Genomic DNA, 17,253 nt, shown 5'->3' with positions numbered 1-17,253 from the left:
CAAGACTCCGGGCTACACCAAGGAGCCCCACCTTCTTAAGTCCTTTTGAACTCCTATATGGGAGACCTTTCTTGCTCAACCATCGTCTCCCTATCGATCCTCCTCCCCTGGGTAATTATCTTCCATATTTGTCCTTAATCCGGCAGCTGCTCCGAGAACACGCTGACAGGTTCCTGCCCAAACCGGAACCAACTGACCAGGACTCCGGGGGACCAGCTCTTCACCCTGGTGACTCGGTCCTCCTTAAAAATCTACATCCAAAAACCTTGGAGCCGAGGTGGACGGGACCTCACATCGTGATCCTTACAACACCCACCGCGGCCAAGCTGCTTGGCGACCCATCGTGGCACCACCTCTCCAGGCTCAAGAGGACCCCGGAGCAGCATGACTTCTACAAATGTGATGTATTGGGTCCCACTAAGGTCCGCCTTAGCCGTCCTCCCCCTCCTTCTCCTCCCGGCCCTGAGCAACCTACACCAACCCCCACCCGCTTATGTGTGGAGATTCAAGGTCCGTGAAACCTACTATCAGAACGGCAAACAAGTCACCCGGCAGGTAGGATCTCAGGACTGCCCTCTAGCGGGATGCCAGACAAGGATGCAGATGGCTGTCGACATCCGGTCAGTGTACCATGGTGGCCGGCCCTATGCTTGTTTTGCTTACGACCAAGAGGACCCAGACAGGTGTAATCAAGAGGTCGACACCTATGGGGGTTGCCGCTGGAGGGGCTGTGTTGTCAATGATGCCTACAGGGGTGGCTCCTTTATCTGGAAGGATGGGGCCTTCCACATCATAATCCAGGATCCCTGGGACCAGCGGTGGGTTACGGGTGTCGTGGGAAAGCTATACTTAAGTAGTTGGAGCTCAACCCCCTCAGGGACCATTTACATCTCCCGGGAATATGTCCTGGCCCAAGAGGCCCAAGTCCAGGTCTCCAACAGCATCCTACAGGCCGAACAGTCCCTTAAAGGGAAGCTGCCTGACTCCCCCCGGGTAGAAGTCCTGTCTTCTTGGCTCCAACTTATTCAACACACCCTACTATTCCTCAACGAGACCCACACCCTGCCCAATGTCTCCCACTGCTTTCTGTGTGCCTCTCTCCGAAGGTCTTTGCTGGCTGCCGTCCCACTCACGACTTCTCCAAGAGCCCAAGGGAAAGGTGAATGTCAGCCTCCCGTGGCTGGCATTCCCCTTTGGGAACCTGAAACTCCAGAGCCCACCCTGCCCCCACGGATATGCTACCAGACCAGTAATCCGGTAACTGGGGGACGAGTCACGTGGAACTGCACCCAGAACTACACTGCATCCAGCCTCACCAAGGCCAGTCCGGGTACCTTCTTTTGGTGCAATGGCACCTTAAGTAACTGCATAAACTCCTCTGACCCCGGGCCCTGCTTCATCGTCATAGTAGTTCCCCAACTAACCTTATATGGAGAGTCAGAGCTCGCCTGGCTGCTCCCTCCGTCCCGCCGCCGGACTCGCCGGGCAGCTTTCCTCCCTGTCATGGTAGGGGTGAGTATCGCTACCTCGATAGGCCTTGCGGGGGGGGCCCTCGGGAACAGTCTGGTCACTGCTCAGGACTTTAATGACAAGCTCCAGTTAGCCCTGGAGTCCACTACTGCTTCTTTAGCTTCCTTACAGCGACAGATAACATCAATAGCCCAAGTAGCCCTGCAGAACCGGCGCGCCTTAGACCTTCTGACTGCAGAAAGAGGAGGAACCTGCATATTCCTTCAGGAGGAATGCTGTTATTACATCAATGAGTCTGGAGTAGTGGAGCAAAATGTACAGACCCTGACTAAGCTGAGTGAAGAACTACATGCAGGACACTTCCAGGACAACTCCCCTTTCAGCTGGTTCCAAAGCCCCTTAGCTACCTGGGTCCTGCCCATGATAGGGCCCCTGATTCTCATCTGTGTCTTTTTTCTCCTAGCCCCGTGCCTCCTCAAGTTCATCCGCTCCCGGATCGCAGAGATGTCACGGGTGACTGTGAATCAGCTCCTGCTCCATCCCTACACTCGGCTCCCCTCCGACCCGACTCTGCCTAACCCCGGCCTTTAACCGCCGCCCCCCTCGTCGTCCCTGTTCAGCTGGAAGCAGTCAGAGAGTCGCCAACCCTTATCACAAAAAGGCCGGGATGTTAGGTCGGAGGGAGCCCGGGATCGGATACACGCGGACATGGGATGAGACAATGGACTTCCTCTGGAATTTCTCACAGATCTGGAATCTCTCACGGGTCAGCGTGCCAGACACAGATACCTGCTTCTCCTTGAAGTTCACAGAGATCCCCGCACAAGATACTGACCCATTCCTGAATGTGCCGCCCACCCCCTGCGGCCGAGACTCCCTCAGTTGAATGTGTGATGATCCCTGCTGCGGGCACTTCCTCAGTTCAGGCCCCCGCCCTCCCCAAACACCTGAATAAAGAGATGTCCCTCCCTCCCTGAAGGCGCGAAATTCACTGGCCCCACCTTTTGGGCCGGTGGGTCTCGCCCGAGAACGCAAATAAACTTTCCTTTCCTTTCTTCTCTGATTCACTGGACTCTATTTCTTGCGCCGCTTTCCTGGGTCACCTAACAAAAAGGACAAAAGTAAGGGCAGGAGGGGATGGTGGATAATAAAAACATTATGAAGTCGGTGGATTTGTGGTTGACGGTGTTGGAAAGTTAGGAGTAGGCATCCTAGAGTAAGCGTTCTGGGAAGATGAAAAGAACGAATGGGAGAGTGAGGTGTCAAGCGTCATATCTTGGGGATAGTGTGCTGATTGTCCTTTGGCAAGGCCCAAGGCATGATGGTGAGAGTGGGCCTTAGTGTGTGGTGAGGAAAGTTCCGAGTGAGGAGGGGCAGGATTTGAGCATTCACTGCTGGGGGGTTTCCACATGGAAGCTGAAGTCACAGAGCAGGGGTGAGGGAGAGACAGAACAAGGCGCTCCATGTCTTGGTGGTGGCAGGTCTGAGGGTGAGTACAGGTGATACAGCAGATGGTAACTGCTCCCGAGGCGCGGGGGCTTCTGCAGGGGAAAGGAGGAGAGAGGGTTTGGATATATTGGTGGGGCCGAGGAGGCGAGCTCTCCCACCTGCAGGCTGTTGTTCCCTAGTTGGTGAGGGGGGAGGAAACACCTGTTTCCGATGGAGGGGAGGCTGGGAAGGTGGACGTCACCAAAGGCCCAGAGGGCTCGGGGGTGGTACAATAGTATGGGGATGAGTTACAAAACCCATCAATCGTTTGGAAAATCCAACTATTGAAAGAACACAGGCTCCTGCATAGAGAGGCACAGAAATGCTTTGTTAAACGAGGGATGGTTGTGCCAGCTCCTCCAGGACCCGGCTCCAGGCTTCCGTAACTCAGGGCTCTCACCCCCCGGAGCTGTGGTTGGGCCTGGGCCGCCTCCCACACAACAAGGCACCGCCATGTTTCTCAGCCCCAGCAGGCAGCGCCCGTAGGAGGAGGTGCCTTGTGCCCACCTTCTCTCCTTCCCGCGCCCCACGGGGCGGGCGGGCGGGTGATGGGAGACAGTTGGACTGTGTGGGTGGTTGAGTTCCCTGGGGGACCTCGGAGCCACCAGACAGAAGGCATCGGAGCTGTGCCGCCGGAGGGGCTCCTGGAGCAGACCCGCCCTCCCGTCTGGGAAGTGATGGGAAAGAGGTAAGTGCTCCCTCGTTTGGGTCCTAAATGCTATGCCGGGGGGCGGGGGGCGGGGGAGTCCAAGTTCTGGGTCTGAACTTACATGCCAATTGCATGCTCGTTTATTTGTGCCACCTTCATGGGGTCACGTACGTGGCCATTTAGAAACCTACAGTCTCCCCCCGGCCTCAATCAAGATTCATTGGGAAAATGTGGAAAAGGCTGCATAATTAAGTTCCGTTTTGCCATGACTTCTTTACCACCTGAGGGCTTAGCCAACAAAGGCTAGTGGTGAGCCCACAGATATTGGAATGAAAAAAAAGACTGAAGAGTACCACGTCTCTGTCTTGGTTTTGAGTCACATGTGGGGTGCCATCTGTGCCAGGTGGCCTTCTGCTTCTGTTTGGGAGAACGGCTCTTAGCATTCCCTTATTTCGGGGTGAATTCCGCTGTTCCCCAAGCAACAAGGAGACACCGCAATATGATTCAAGGCTTGAATTAACCGCACATCAGTGCAGCTACCAAAATAAACACGTTGCCATTGAAATGTGGCGCAGGCCATCTACACCGAGCATGTCAGACTCGCGGCTGGTGGGCCGCGTGCCTCGTTTATTTGGTCCGTGTTAGCCTTTGAGTTTGATATGCGAGAATAGAGCTACACCAAAGCCTTACATTTCATTTATTTAGTAAAAAAAAAATGTTTTTATTGATTTCAGACAGGAAGGAAGAGGGAGAGAACCATCAATCGGCTGCCTCCCGCACGTCCCTCACTGGGGATCAAGCCCCCTACTGGGGATGACCTCCTGGTTCATAGGTCAATGCTCAACCACTGAGCCACAGCAGCCAGGCCAAAGCCTTACATTTTTAAAAAGTTTACCTTCACTGTTCCGAAATGGGGTTCGTGGGGATTGGGATTGACTAACTCCTGCCAGGGCAAACCCGTTTGGCTGCTCTGTAATGGGCACTTTAAGGGGTGGCACCAGCCAGCATCCCCCCCCCCCCCCCCCCCCCCCCCCCCCGTGCCGCCTGCGGGTGAACACAGCCGGGCAGGTTCAACTAGGGTTCACTTAGGTCAGAGACAGACGGCTAGTCCCTCCTTGGATAACAAATAACACAGCTGTAAGTGCCTGGAATCGCAGGCGAGAAACAAAGGCCACACAGACCCTCATCGAATCCTCGCCCTAGTGGGCCCGGGACAGAGATGCACTTGTAAGGTGGGAAGTGGCGGGTGGGACAGGAGGGAGCAGGAGACTCCGCTAGAAGCCAGGTCCAGAGGGTGCATTAACTTGGGGATGGGGAGAAGGGAGATAGAAAGGCTTTGTTTTGTAACCTACATGTACTCAACTCTTGGTCACAAGTGGCTGCTTGGTTCTGGTCCGCTGCTCCCAGACCTGTCCTGGGTCCTCCAGCCTTGCACCCAGGAACCCCATAAAATGAACTTTGGGGAAATGCTCTTAGTGTTTGCTCACTGGGTATGAGGTTGGCTGTGGGTTTGTCATATATGGCTTTATTTTTTTATTTTAAATCTTTATTGTTGAAAGTATTACATATGTCCCCCCTTTTCCCCCATTGACCTTCTCTAGCCCGTCCCCTATGGCTTTTATTATGTTGAGTTATGACCCCTCTAGTCCCGCAGTGGGTGCTGGATTTTGTCGAATGTTTTTTCTGCATCTATTGATATGATCATGTGATTTTTATCCTTTGTTTATGCGATGTATCACATTTATTGATTTGCGAATATTGTACTAGCCTTGCATCCCTGGAATAAATCTCACCTGGTCATGGTGTATGATCTTTTTGATGTGTTGCTGGGTGTGATTTGCTAGTATTTCGTTGAGGATTTTAGCACCCATGTTCATCAGGGATATTGACCTATAAGTTCCTTTGTGTTGTCTTTATCTAGTTTTGGAATTAGGATAATGCTGGCCTTGTTAAAAGAGCTTGGAAGTCTTCCCTCCTCTTGAAGTTTTGGAATAGTTTGAAGAGGAAGTGTTAGTTCTTCTTTGAATGTTTGGTAAAACTCGCCTATGAAGCTGTCTGGTCCAGGACTTTGTTTGCTGGGTGTTTTTTGATCACTGGTTCAATGTTGTTAGTTGTTACTGGTCTCTCAGGTTTTTTTGATTCTTTCTGATTGAGTTTTGAAAGATTTTATGTTTCTAGGAATTGGTCTTTTGGCCAAGTTGTCCAATTTGTTGGCATATAGTTGTTCATAGTATTTTCTTACAATTCTTTGTATTTCTGTGGTGTCAGTGGTTACTTCACCACTTTTGTTTCTGTTTTATTTATTTGGGTCCTCACTCATTGTTTCTTGATGAGTCTGGCTAAAGATTCATCAATCTTGTTTATTTTTTCAAAAGAACCAGCTCTTGGTTTCTTTGATCTTTGGGTTTTTGTTTTGTTTTGTTTTTTACACAGAGGAAGAGAGAGGGATAGAGAGTTAGAAACATCGATGAAAGAGAAACATCGATCAGTTGCCTCCTGCACACCCCCCACTGGGGATGTGCCAGCAACCAAGGTACATGCCCTTGACCGGAATCAAAACTGGGACCCATGAGTCCTCAGGCCGACATTTTAACGATGTTGATTCTTCCAATCCATGATCACGGTATATTCTTCCATTTGTTTATGTTCTCCTCTATCCCTTTTTTTCAAAGTCCTGTAGTTTTCTGAGTACAGGTCTTTTACCTCCTTAGTTAAGTTTATTCCTAGGCATCTTAATTTTTTTTTGCAATGATAAATGCGATTGCTTTTTTAACTTCTCTTTCTGTAAGTTCATTATTGGTGTATAAAAAAGCCATAGATTTCTGGGTGTTACTTTTGTATCCTGCTACATTGCCAAATTCATTTATTAAGTCTAATAGTTTTTTGATGGAGTCTTTAGGGTTTTCTATGTACAATATCATGTCATCTGCAAATAATGTGTCATTTATTTCTGCCATTTATTTCTGCTCTAATTTCCTTCCTTCTTACTCGTGGCTTGTTCTTTTGCTGGTTCTTTTAGTTGTAGGGTTAGATTGAGACTTTTCTTGTTTCTTGAGGTAGACCTGTCATGTGATGAACGTCCTTTTCAGGACTCCTTTCACTGAGTCTCATAGATTTTGGGTTGTGTGTTCTTTGCTAGAATACAACTGATCAAGTATAAATGTCTGGCATGTCCAGAAAATTTGCTGAATTGTAAAAACAACCTTGTGGTTGCTTTATCTCCTTCATGTGAAGATGTTTCCATGGAAAGTACAGGGTACCCATCACTAGTGAGAAAACAAGGCTGCTTCCCACCACTCTGACTTCTAGAGGCTAACCCAGGGGAGGGGCTCAGCCCAGGGAACTGAAACTACACCAGAGTCATCTAACCACAGCCCCCCAGGACACGGAACATGCCGAGGACACCCTACGGATGCGACAAGACCAGCTCTGTCAGCGAGGACATCTGTGGCTCTTCCAGACTAGCCTTCAGTGTCCCGTCACCCATACACATGTTCAGTGTCCTCCTTTCATTATGTAAATCACAACAGTGGTTCTCAACCTTGGCTGCACATTAGAGTCACCTGGGAATCTTTTTAAAATCCTGATTTCTGGGCCTAATCCTCCAGAAATTCTGTTTCTTTGTTACTAATGTTGTAGCCCCACCCCATAACAAAGAAAGAATTTCCGGAGGATGAGGCCCAGAAATCAGGATTTTAAAAAGATTCCCAGGTGATTCTAATGTGCAGCCAAGGTTGAGAACCAGTGCCCTAGCAGCTGAGCTGGAGAGCACTAAAGGTCAGACCACAGCTGTCAACAATCATTAAAAAGCATAAAGCACTTTACAAATATAAAAGTGCTAGTTTTTTTATTTGTGCTACTTGGCAGTTTTGCATTTACTCCTCTCCCTGCTTGTGCCCTCCTTGTATAAAGCCTGGAGCTTTCTACTGTGCCTTCGTGTAAAAAAAAAAAAAAAAAAAGTTTCTACTCAGACCGGAGCCCAGATCAATAGGAGTGAAGGTGGGGATTCCATGAGCTCCCCCATCACCATGGGGGAAGGGGGATACACAGATACAAAGCAAAGGCAAATGAGACAAAGGAGCCTTGCCCCCCAAGATGTGAATTTTGCTTTCCTGTGTCCCTCACAGAAGGCCAGCAAAGCTCTGGAAGTGGTTGACTTTTGTAGCAGGTCACGGGGCCACTGTGGATGGTCTGAGGTTCACTTGAAATAAGCACCCAGCTGACCCGGGAAAGGGAAAGGTGCCCAGAGCTGGGATGGCTCCATGTCCCTGCAGGTAGAAGGTCACGAGTGAGACCTGAAACACGGAGCCAGGCGCACACATGGCCCTGGGGGCAGGGCCTGCTCACCACAGACCACCTTGGCCCAGCACGAAACCCGGACGTTTCAAAGGAAATGGCAAAGAACCAGATTCCCTAGATCTGAAAAGCAGTTATGAGTGAATGTCTGAGTTTCACCTTTGAAATGAGGGTGTGCAGCTTTTCTGCCCAGCTTCCCCTGGATGCCCCGAAACAGCAGCTAACTGTGGCTCAGACAGGAGAGCGTCCGGTATATCCTCCCGCAGGATGGCAGGGTTCCTCTGCTTTTCTTGGGACTCGAGCTGATGGGGGCGGGGGGCAGGGCAAACGGTGGCTTCACACCTGGTACAACCAGGATAGAATTATTTACACCCACCTTTTCTTTTACCCCATGACCCTCACTCCAACCACAGGCTCTCCTGATTCCCACAGAACATCGCAGCCCAACCTACTCTATGTCTGCCACCCTGTCCCCGCCCCCCCCCCCCCCAAACCCCATTTCCTCAGGGTCCTCAAAGTGCCCGTTTAGCTCCTAGAGTGTTGGAGGGAGTCAGCACGCTCATTCTAGATGGGTTTGCATTTTTAATTTTATATAAACGGAACTGTACTCTTTCATGTCTGCATTCCCTCACGTAGCATGATTTTTTATTTTTTCAACCCTCACCTGAGGGTATTTTTCCACTGATTTTTAGGGAGAGTGGGAGACAGGAGGCGGGGAGAGACACATCCATTGGTTGTCTCCTGCACACACCCAGACAGGACCAGGAACCTGCAACCTAGGTACATTCCCTTGCCAGGAATCAAGATCCGCAGGCCGACACTCTTAACCACCCAGCAACTGGCCAGGGCATTTTTGATGTCCTCACTGACAAAGCTGGTTTTTGTCACATAAGTATAGTGTCCTCGGTATGTTACCTTTCTACTAGGGGCTGTAGTTAGAGGACTCTTCGATAGCATGATTTTAAAATCCATCCATCCTACTACATGCATATTAGTACATCCATACACTACATCAACAGTGCCACTCAGTGTAGATTCACCTTTTAATAGACATCTGAGTAGTTTCCAGGTTTTGGCTGTTATGAATAAAGCTATTAAGGGATATTCAATACAGATTGTTGTGTGAGCATATAGTATAAATACTTGGGAGTGGAAGGGCTATTCATGATTGGTATGTTTGTGATTCAGCTTTTCCAAGTGCTTGTACCATTGTCCATACCGTAAGAGGAGAACTCTAGTTGCTGTACATCCTCAGCACATGTGGACTTTTCAGGTTATCTTAGCCACGGTAATGGATGTGATGGTAACTCACTGTAGTATTCATTTGTTTCCCTGAGGACTGAGGCAAGCATCTTTTCATGGGCTTTTGGTCATTTGTATATCTTCTTTTGACCAATTCTAATATTGTAAGATCAGTACACTGAAAATCACAGAACTAAATAGATAAACTTCTTGTGGGTTGGAAGACTCTATATGGTTTAGATGTCAATTCTTCCCAAACTGGTCAAAAGATCTAATACAATCCAAAATTCCAGCAGGTATTTGGTATTTATAAGCTGATTCTAAAATGTATATGGCCCTGGCTTGTGTGGCTCAGCTGACTGAATGCTGACCCATGCGCCGAAAGGTCCCTGGTTCGATTCCTGGTCAGGGCACATATTCAGGTTTTGGGTTCAATCCCGTCAGGTGTGCACAGGAGGCAGCCGATCGAAGATAATCAGTACAAACATATAAATGCAAATGATTTTAAATGATCAAAGCAACTTTATGGCACTATTTTTATAAATTTCATTATTTTTTATCCCTCCAAAATACATATAAATGGAAACCTGCTCTTCAAATGCAGGGGAAGGCCTCTGCCTATAATTTAGTATTACATCATAAAACATTCTGATATAAAAATAAGTATGCAGCTCTTACACACTATACATATACACACAATATATATATTTGAAAGTAGTTATGAACTTTCTACTTAGACATATTCCTTTAGTAGAAAGTTAGAAAACTGGGCAATTCCCATGCTTTCCAGCCCTGGGAAGATAAAGATAAACATAACCTCTCTGATTTTTTTTTTAAAGATGAAACATGTAAATGACACAACTTATTTAGACATGTACATATTAGAGTACAGCAAGGACAGTGCCACGTAAATGACAGTGTGTTTCTCGAAGAGATAAAATTTGAATAAAAATGCAAAGTTGAACAGGTAAGATGACCAACACTGTTATGTACAGGCTCCAGGGGAAATCAGAATTCTCTCACTAGAAACAGACCCACACCCATCCCAGCCTCCCGTGACGTCAGCACCTGCTGGCAGCAGTTGCAATCTTCCTGTAGTCACCTGTCTAAGCAGGCTCCATAAGGCATCTGTTTAAGTCCAACAGTCAGTAATAAGGGCAATGAGAAATCCCCATTCCCCAAAAAAGAAGTGTAAAATCGACTTCTGTGACTCAAGAGTTCAACCAGGTCAAAGCTCTGATGAAAGGCCATTTGTCAATTTCTTTTCCTAAAACAGTCCCAACTCCCTGCCATGTAGACACACATACATACAGGGCACTCATCATCCAGAAGCTAACCAGGAGTCTCAGCTCGACTGCACTTAATATCCTTTATTAAGAGAAGGACAAGCAGTTCGTAAGTAGGATATTTCTATGTACAGAAATAATCTGTAAGAGTTAGTTTAAGGAGGCCGCTCTAGGTCATTTCCATGGTCCTTTCAGCTCTCCATGACCTTGCATTTGTGGGCAGAGGACATTCAACTGTGCACCTGTCTCAGCCGGAGAACGCAGGGTCACAAATCTGCCAGGGCAGAAATAAGATACTCTTGAAATGTTAACTCTAGAGAAACACATACCTAGTTAAAAAATTTCTTTGCCTTCTGCTAGATTATAAGGGGACCAACTCCTGAAAGGCCCAACCTTCGAGGCACAGAAAAGATTTCCAACGACTCATCGGTCAAATCCAAGCAATGGAGCCCACAGGCAAAGCAGGGCCACATCCTGGGATCCTCGGCAGACGGTAAGCTCTTACTTGGCTCCTTGTAAGCTGACTTGGCCTCTAATGCTGCTGAGTTCAGAAGTCCTTTATATTTCAGTTCTAGGTCAGTGTTAAAATCAGCTTCTCCCTCTTTTTCCTCTTCCTCTTCTTCTCTTCCAAGTGGCTGGTAGCATCAGCGAAAAACATAACTTCACTTTTTGCCTCGCACTCCCTCTTGAGATAATTAAGACCCGCCAGGTTGAAGCCGATAACATCCTGAAGCAGAAGACAGAAAGGTGAAACTTGTCTCACGTGAGCTCAGTACCTTAAGAATCAGCTTATGTGAGTCAGGGGCCAGTAAGCCTGGGGCCCTGTGTTCCTATTCCTACCAGCTCCACCGCCAAGCTAACCTCAAATACAGATCATGTCTGGCCAATACCACCCAAGACAGAAGGAGCCCAGGGCGCTGTGCCTCAGTCACACACTAGGGTCTCCCCCTCACTGCTGTAGCTCTACAACATACTTACCCGGACTTGGCTGACTTTTGAAATAGTTGTTTCCTTTAATTTTTCAATCACTGGCACAAGCATTTGGTTGCTAGTGATCTGCCCAAAGTGAATCCTAATAGAAAAAGAAAACAGCCATATTTTGAAGAGGGGTAGTGGGCTGGCTCTACTTACCCACCCCTTCCACAAAATAGCAAACAGACACAATAGTAAAGCAAAAACACCTGTTACAGCATCATGGGAATATAAAGACGTTTCTAGTAAAAAGGGGAAAGGACTTTCTTCCCCACTATTCAGTTTAAAGACACTGTGCTAGACCCTATCACAGGTTCAAACTCAGACCTGGAGGACCCAGACACCTTGATGAGCACAGGCTCCTTCAACCCCACTCACCCTCACCTTCGACTGGGACCTGACATCTCTACCTGTGAGGTAACTGGTATCCACCTACAACCCTTGGATATGCTGGCACTCAGGGTGTTTCTTTTTTTTTTTTTTAATATATTTTTTATTGATTTTTTACAGAGAGGAAGGGAGAGGGATAGAGAGTTAGAAACATCGATGAGAGAGAAACATCGACCAGCTGCCTCCTGCACATCTCCCACTGGGGATGTGCCCGCAACCAACATACTCGCCCCTGACCGGAATCGAACCCGGGACCCTTCAGTCCGCAGGCCGACGCTCTATCCACTGAGCGAAACCGGTTTTGGCTCAGGGTGTTTCTTTTAGAAAGAGTAATCCTGATTCAACAGTTCACATGCCACAGCAACAAGAAATTATTAGTAGTACTGTTAAGTCCTTACAATTTACCCCAAATTCTAAATATGGCAACAGAACAATGTAAATATATTGTTCTTCTTTCGCTAACATCCAAATAGAAAAAGTATGGAGGAGGGCTAAGAATCATGAAAACAGGCCAATTCACCAACTTCACTAAACATACCTATTTCTTTGAACTACTTGGTATTGGCTGACCAGTTTTTATTTTGTCCTCCTAACAGCATTTTAAGGAATGTGCAGTTTGTCTCTTCATGTTCTCTGTTCTATCAGCTTGAAACAGAGGGGCAGAGAGTGGGAGATAGAGTAATACATTCTTAAACCTTTGTAAATAGTCCTCTCAATTACATATGAATAAGAATTCTTCATATTTGAGAATATAATCTAATGAACATATTTTCTGATTTAGTTTCTTTTATATATGCCCTCCTTTTGCATCTGTACCTTTGCAGAGCTGGAAAATAATCCACTATTCCTGAAAAGGCTGTTAGGAGGACAAGACAAAACCATTAACTTAAACTTACAAATGAGGCAAACTGCTTAGACCCAGGCTGGGGACTGCAGCCTGAAGACTGGCGCCTGACGAAGCATTCCTGAGCAATGTTAACCTCATAGTACTTGTTTTAAGGGCAAAACTGATTCTGACTATTCTCAAGGACAAGGAATAATTCACGCCAGGCCGCACTGAAGTTCTGTGACAGTTGCTGAAACCGAAACATCGGTTTCTTCATCCCAAAGTGGTGACAGCTTCAGTGAAGGTTCCACTGGAGCAGTTGTGCTGAGAAGACAGGGTCTATCCTGGAAAAGGAGTTACCTGAGGAGGAAGAAGAGGCACCTACACAGAAGTTCCACGTCAGAGCCCAGCTGGATGAACTCATTGAAGAGTCTCAGGATGTCCGGGACGTAGGAGAAAGGCAGCACCAGCAGCGACTCTTCCAGCTCACTGAGGAGAAAGCGTCACAGTCAGTGCAGCCGTCTTAAAGCTTTCCTCGACTATTTTTCCGACTGCTTTTATTGAACAGACCTTACCCATTTAGAGTGAAATTCAATATTCTAGATGGTTCTCTTTTCAATGTTTTGTTTTTTATATTTAATATTTTAATCTATTGGATGCATATTGGTCCATGGCACAGCAGGAGAATCTAACTTTTTATTCTTCTAGAAACCAATTTCTCCAAAGCCTATTGTTGACTATTCCATCTTTATTGAGTCCTTATAATAGTCTGTTTGAGGCCTTCTGAGTCTGTTTTGATGATCAACTGATTCTGACAACAACCCTGTACTATTTAAATTTTGCCAATTAACAGGTTTTTGTACGTTTTTAAATCTAGGGGAATAGCTCCCCCTTGTTGCTCTGGTTTCATTTGTTTTACTTTTCTTGAACTAATTCTAGCATCATTTCAGCAATTCCAAGAGGATTCCAAATGGAATCACAAAACTGTAAGTTAAAGAAAAAACCTTTAAAACACAGACTCTTCCCACCTAGGAACGCACTGCACCTCCATGGATCTAAGCTCCCGTTACATGTCTCTAGTGAAGGCTCCTGTTTACTACTTGTAAAAGACACATTTACATATTGTAGCTCAAGCTCACAAGTAAAATCAAAAGGGAAATCACAAATAAGAAACATTATTCCAAAAATATACGACAAAAGACACAGAAATTATTAAAAACCAGTAAGGGCTAACAACTACAAAATTTTAACTTCATCAATAATCAGAGATAAAAATCACCTTCAGAAAAATAATGACAGATTTCTACGAAAAGGTGTTCACTGAAGCAATATTGATAATAGCAAAAGACATGCAAGCTCCAATAGTAATTACTTGTATAATGGAATATTTTTAACTAATTCAATGATTTTGGTAAACTCTTAAGAAATATTCTGTGAAAAAGGACAGGATACAAAATTGTATGCAAGATGGTTCTGTTATGTGCACAGGAAATAAGTCAAAGAAGCACACTACAAAGAATGTTAGCTGCTGCTATGACTGAATTACAGAGATCAAGCATGTCAAACTCAAAGGCTAACACAGGCCAAATAAACGAAGCATGCGTCCTGCGAGTCTGACATGCTTGATATAGATGATTTCATTACCTACAATATAAAGTAATACTACCCTTCATTTCGCCTTAAAAGTAGAGCCTCTTACCTCTACTTCAAAAAGAACATTATAATAAATTATTTTCCCTCAAAATTTTGACATAGTTAACCCTATAAGGATGATGAATCAATTATAACTTCTCCTTATTTCATGTTTAGATACACAATAAATGTTAGCTGACCAGTGATAATAACTGTGCACTGAGACACACCTTGACTTGATTCCTTTAAAAATCTCCAACACGTAAGCTGAAGGCTACAAAGGAAGGACAAAGGTATTAGTGACAGTCTTGACTGGTTTCTACTGAATCTCTCATTTCCTAAAATCCAGGATCCTCTCTGACGAGACAGTGTACTGAAATGGCAAGACGTACATGGAGCCAGTGTTAGCTCTGGGCTCACGATCCAGCTCTGCCACTTACCAACTACGTCACCTGTAGCTCTAAGTCAGGCCAGTTTCCTGTCTGTAAGAGGAAGATACCCTGACTCACAGGACTGTTGGGAGGAATGAGACATGCAAGTCACATTCTAAGGAACTGGAGACTGTTGGTAGTTGAACTGCACATTACTCTCCCTCTCTCTCCTGTATCTGATTGATGCTAACTTTTCCTCCCACACCATTAATTTCGAAGTTCATTTAGATGAACAGAATCTTCAGAGGGCTTTGGACACAAAACATGAATAAGCACTAGAAAACTAAAGAATGCCAGGCCAGTCCAACCAAAAAGGATGACCTGGAAGTTACACTAAATTGGTCCTTTACAAATTCAAAGTAATAGAGGACACCACCCTTCAGGAGAGATTTTTAATGACAAAGTATTACCTCCTCCCTCACCTCTGACTGACCAAGAGGAAACTTAGATGTACTCACAGAGATATTGCCGTAAGCCATTAGGATGGGATTGGTGGGGAGAGGAACCTGTGAAGAAATTATTAAATCCAGTCATTAAAAAATGAGACTTTGAAAGTGCTTGTCACAGACAGGAAGATACTAGTATTTTACATTTTAAAAAAGAGACAAGACTGACCCCCAAACAGAAAGAGTGTAAAGACCCATCAGGCCTTTCAGTTTCGATAGTGCTTACGAGTGAGTTTGGGCAACAGGTTTCACCAGAAATCTGACACGGTTACCCTGCCTCCGAACCAAAGTAGGAGCGTGAGTGTCTACTCAATACAATAATCTCACTTTGCTGTCCTTCCCGTTTATTAAGACCAAGCTTCCCCTACCCCCCACTTCCTCAATTCGCTCTTTTTAATGTTTGAATGAGAACGAATTCTATTACATCCCTCTCTTTCCTGACCTGAGTTAGTAAGTCCTGAACAATGGTTTTCCTCTCAGGAATTCTCTATCTATAAATGTCTCCCAGAGCGTAACGTCATGGGCTATCTTACCTCTTTCCCTGCAGCTTTACAAATGGCTTTGTGTTCTTTCATTTTTGCAGTTTCTTCTCGGTATAGTTCAACAGCCTCCATGATCCTCTCAGCCTACACAGACGAGGACAAAGGACAGAAGTCACCATGATACACTACTTCATCCCAGAACACTGCACCTGGAGGGCCTGATGGGAAAATCACCAAAGCGCTTGACCCAGTTTAATAAAGATGTGCCAATGGAGTGGCAAACTGCATGCAAAGGCATCCTTGGTCCTTCTTTTCTTTTTATTTCTAGGGAGGGACTAAGTGTCCTGGCTTCCGGTAAGAATGGAGGTGGATACCTGGGTAGGGCAGCTCCCAGGAACAGCTGAAAGGTGCTACTTTCAGGAGACCAAGCTTTCCTTTCTAGAAGGCAAACAGGTGCAGCAACCCCTGTCCTTCTTACAAAGAAGGAAAATGGGTTTTGATCTCCCTATAAATTTAATCAATTTTTTTTTTTTTTTTTTGCCACAAAAGACTATTGGTTGATAAAGACTTTACTAAAGAGTCCAGATCCTGTGAAAAAATGAGGTACTACATTCTATATCAACTTACTGCTTTGACTGTTTCAATAGTTTTCTTTCCAGTAAAGTAATTTTCTCCTTGAGTCTCCCCTGGAACCTGCCAGAAAACAAAGAGATCCTTGAATAATACTGTTGACAAGCATTAAAGAGCCAGTAAGTTAACCTACTATCCCTAAAAGAACAGGCACTATGGTTTCATAATAACAACACTGGTCATCAGCTACACTCACTGAGGACTGAGAAAGGGCCAGACACCATGTTGAGTATTTTACATGTATTATCATAAGAATATTTTTCTCTACAAATGTTTTAAAATTACACCCACCTTCTCAATTTTTCCCAATTTTAATTTTTGTTCTATAGTGAAATAATTCCCTGAAGTCTCCTAAAAAAAAAAGCCAGAATACAGTTGACTGAAAGGACTACGCATAATCTGTCTCATCTCAGCTGGTGATGACCTTGGCATCTGCTCCAGTTCTAACTCCCTCAGAAATTCTTGAAATTAGGCTAAATTCCAATAAGATAATTCCAGGCACAATCCCAGGATCCCAAGTTTACTTACTGCTGGCTGGTCTTCTTTGGCCACACTCTCCTCATATTCTGCTTCCCTTTGCTGCCAAGACACAGACAGAAATTAATCTGAAGGAAGAAACATGGTCTCTATGCAAAGTGAAATGAGGAGGAGACAGCGAGGAGCTGCTGCTTTAAAGTCTCATCCCTGTGGCCTCGCCTCTGCCCGGCTGCTGAACGGTGGCAGTCGCCGTGGGAACATCCCCCATCTCAGGCGTCCTTGGACTTGCACTGCCTGAGGGGTGACTAAACCAGACAGAGAACTTGGGTGGGGATAGCGCGTCAGACACCCACCAGCGCATTTGTAACCAGGCCCAAGTCCTTACCATTTCCCTCTCCTCCTCAAGAATAAGAGGCTCCCTTGTTCTCTCCCAAAGTCTCAGAGATTTGTCATGGGACGATGACACGACATAGTCTCCATTGGGGCTTACAGCCAAGCACCATATCTCCTGGTGGTGCCCCTGAAGAGAGGAAAAA

At 45.9% G+C, this 17,253-nt stretch overlaps 2 protein-coding genes and 1 long non-coding RNA gene across 12 annotated transcripts in view; 2 read left to right on the top strand and 1 right to left on the bottom strand.

The window, feature by feature from the left end:
* Nucleotides 1–2,533, top strand: part of PDE4DIP (phosphodiesterase 4D interacting protein) — a 162,782-nt gene extending 160,249 nt beyond the window's left edge. For 6 of the 7 annotated variants that reach the window (XM_070395852.1, XM_070395847.1, XM_070395854.1 and 3 more), the window contains one exon: nt 147–2,533. In XM_070395852.1, coding sequence (XP_070251953.1) covers nt 147–518 — 372 coding nt within the window. In that variant the 3' untranslated portion in view covers nt 519–2,533. The remainder of the gene's footprint in view (nt 1–146) is intronic. The other variant, XM_070395860.1, reaches the window with a different exon arrangement.
* Nucleotides 2,534–3,241: 708 nt separating this feature from the next.
* Nucleotides 3,242–15,907, top strand: LOC138996227 (uncharacterized). Its single transcript, XR_011468734.1, has 3 exons — nt 3,242–3,646; nt 10,792–10,924; nt 15,712–15,907. It is a non-coding gene; the product is annotated as an uncharacterized lncRNA (long non-coding RNA).
* The window catches only part of WDR3 (WD repeat domain 3), a 32,112-nt gene continuing 23,349 nt past the window's right edge, over nt 8,491–17,253 (bottom strand). The window contains exons 19-28 of one of the 4 annotated variants that reach the window (XR_011468732.1): nt 17,103–17,237; nt 16,769–16,819; nt 16,238–16,303; nt 15,662–15,754; nt 15,141–15,188; nt 14,482–14,525; nt 12,980–13,108; nt 11,410–11,503; nt 10,937–11,158; nt 8,491–10,705 (exon numbers count right to left, since the gene is read on the bottom strand). Coding sequence is in view for 2 of the 4 variants with exons in the window: in XM_070397207.1 (XP_070253308.1) it covers nt 11,003–11,158; nt 11,410–11,503; nt 12,980–13,108; nt 14,482–14,525; nt 15,141–15,188; nt 15,662–15,754; nt 16,238–16,303; nt 16,769–16,819; nt 17,103–17,237 (816 nt within the window). In the remaining 2 variants the exon portion in view is untranslated. Of the gene's footprint in view, nt 11,159–11,409; nt 11,504–12,979; nt 13,109–14,481; nt 14,734–15,140; nt 15,189–15,661; nt 15,755–16,237; nt 16,304–16,768; nt 16,820–17,102; nt 17,238–17,253 lie in introns of those variants that run through there. The other 3 variants (XM_070397207.1, XR_011468733.1, XM_070397209.1) reach the window with 3 other exon arrangements.

This window comes from Myotis yumanensis, unplaced genomic scaffold (genome assembly GCF_028538775.1).
Source record: "Myotis yumanensis isolate MYYU_CA2020_CCGP unplaced genomic scaffold, mMyoYum1.0.hap1 SCAF_17, whole genome shotgun sequence".
Lineage (NCBI taxonomy): Eukaryota > Metazoa > Chordata > Mammalia > Chiroptera > Vespertilionidae > Myotis > Myotis yumanensis.
The sequence above is the reverse complement of the archived record's forward strand: the minus strand, read 5'-3'. Positions and strand labels throughout refer to the sequence as shown.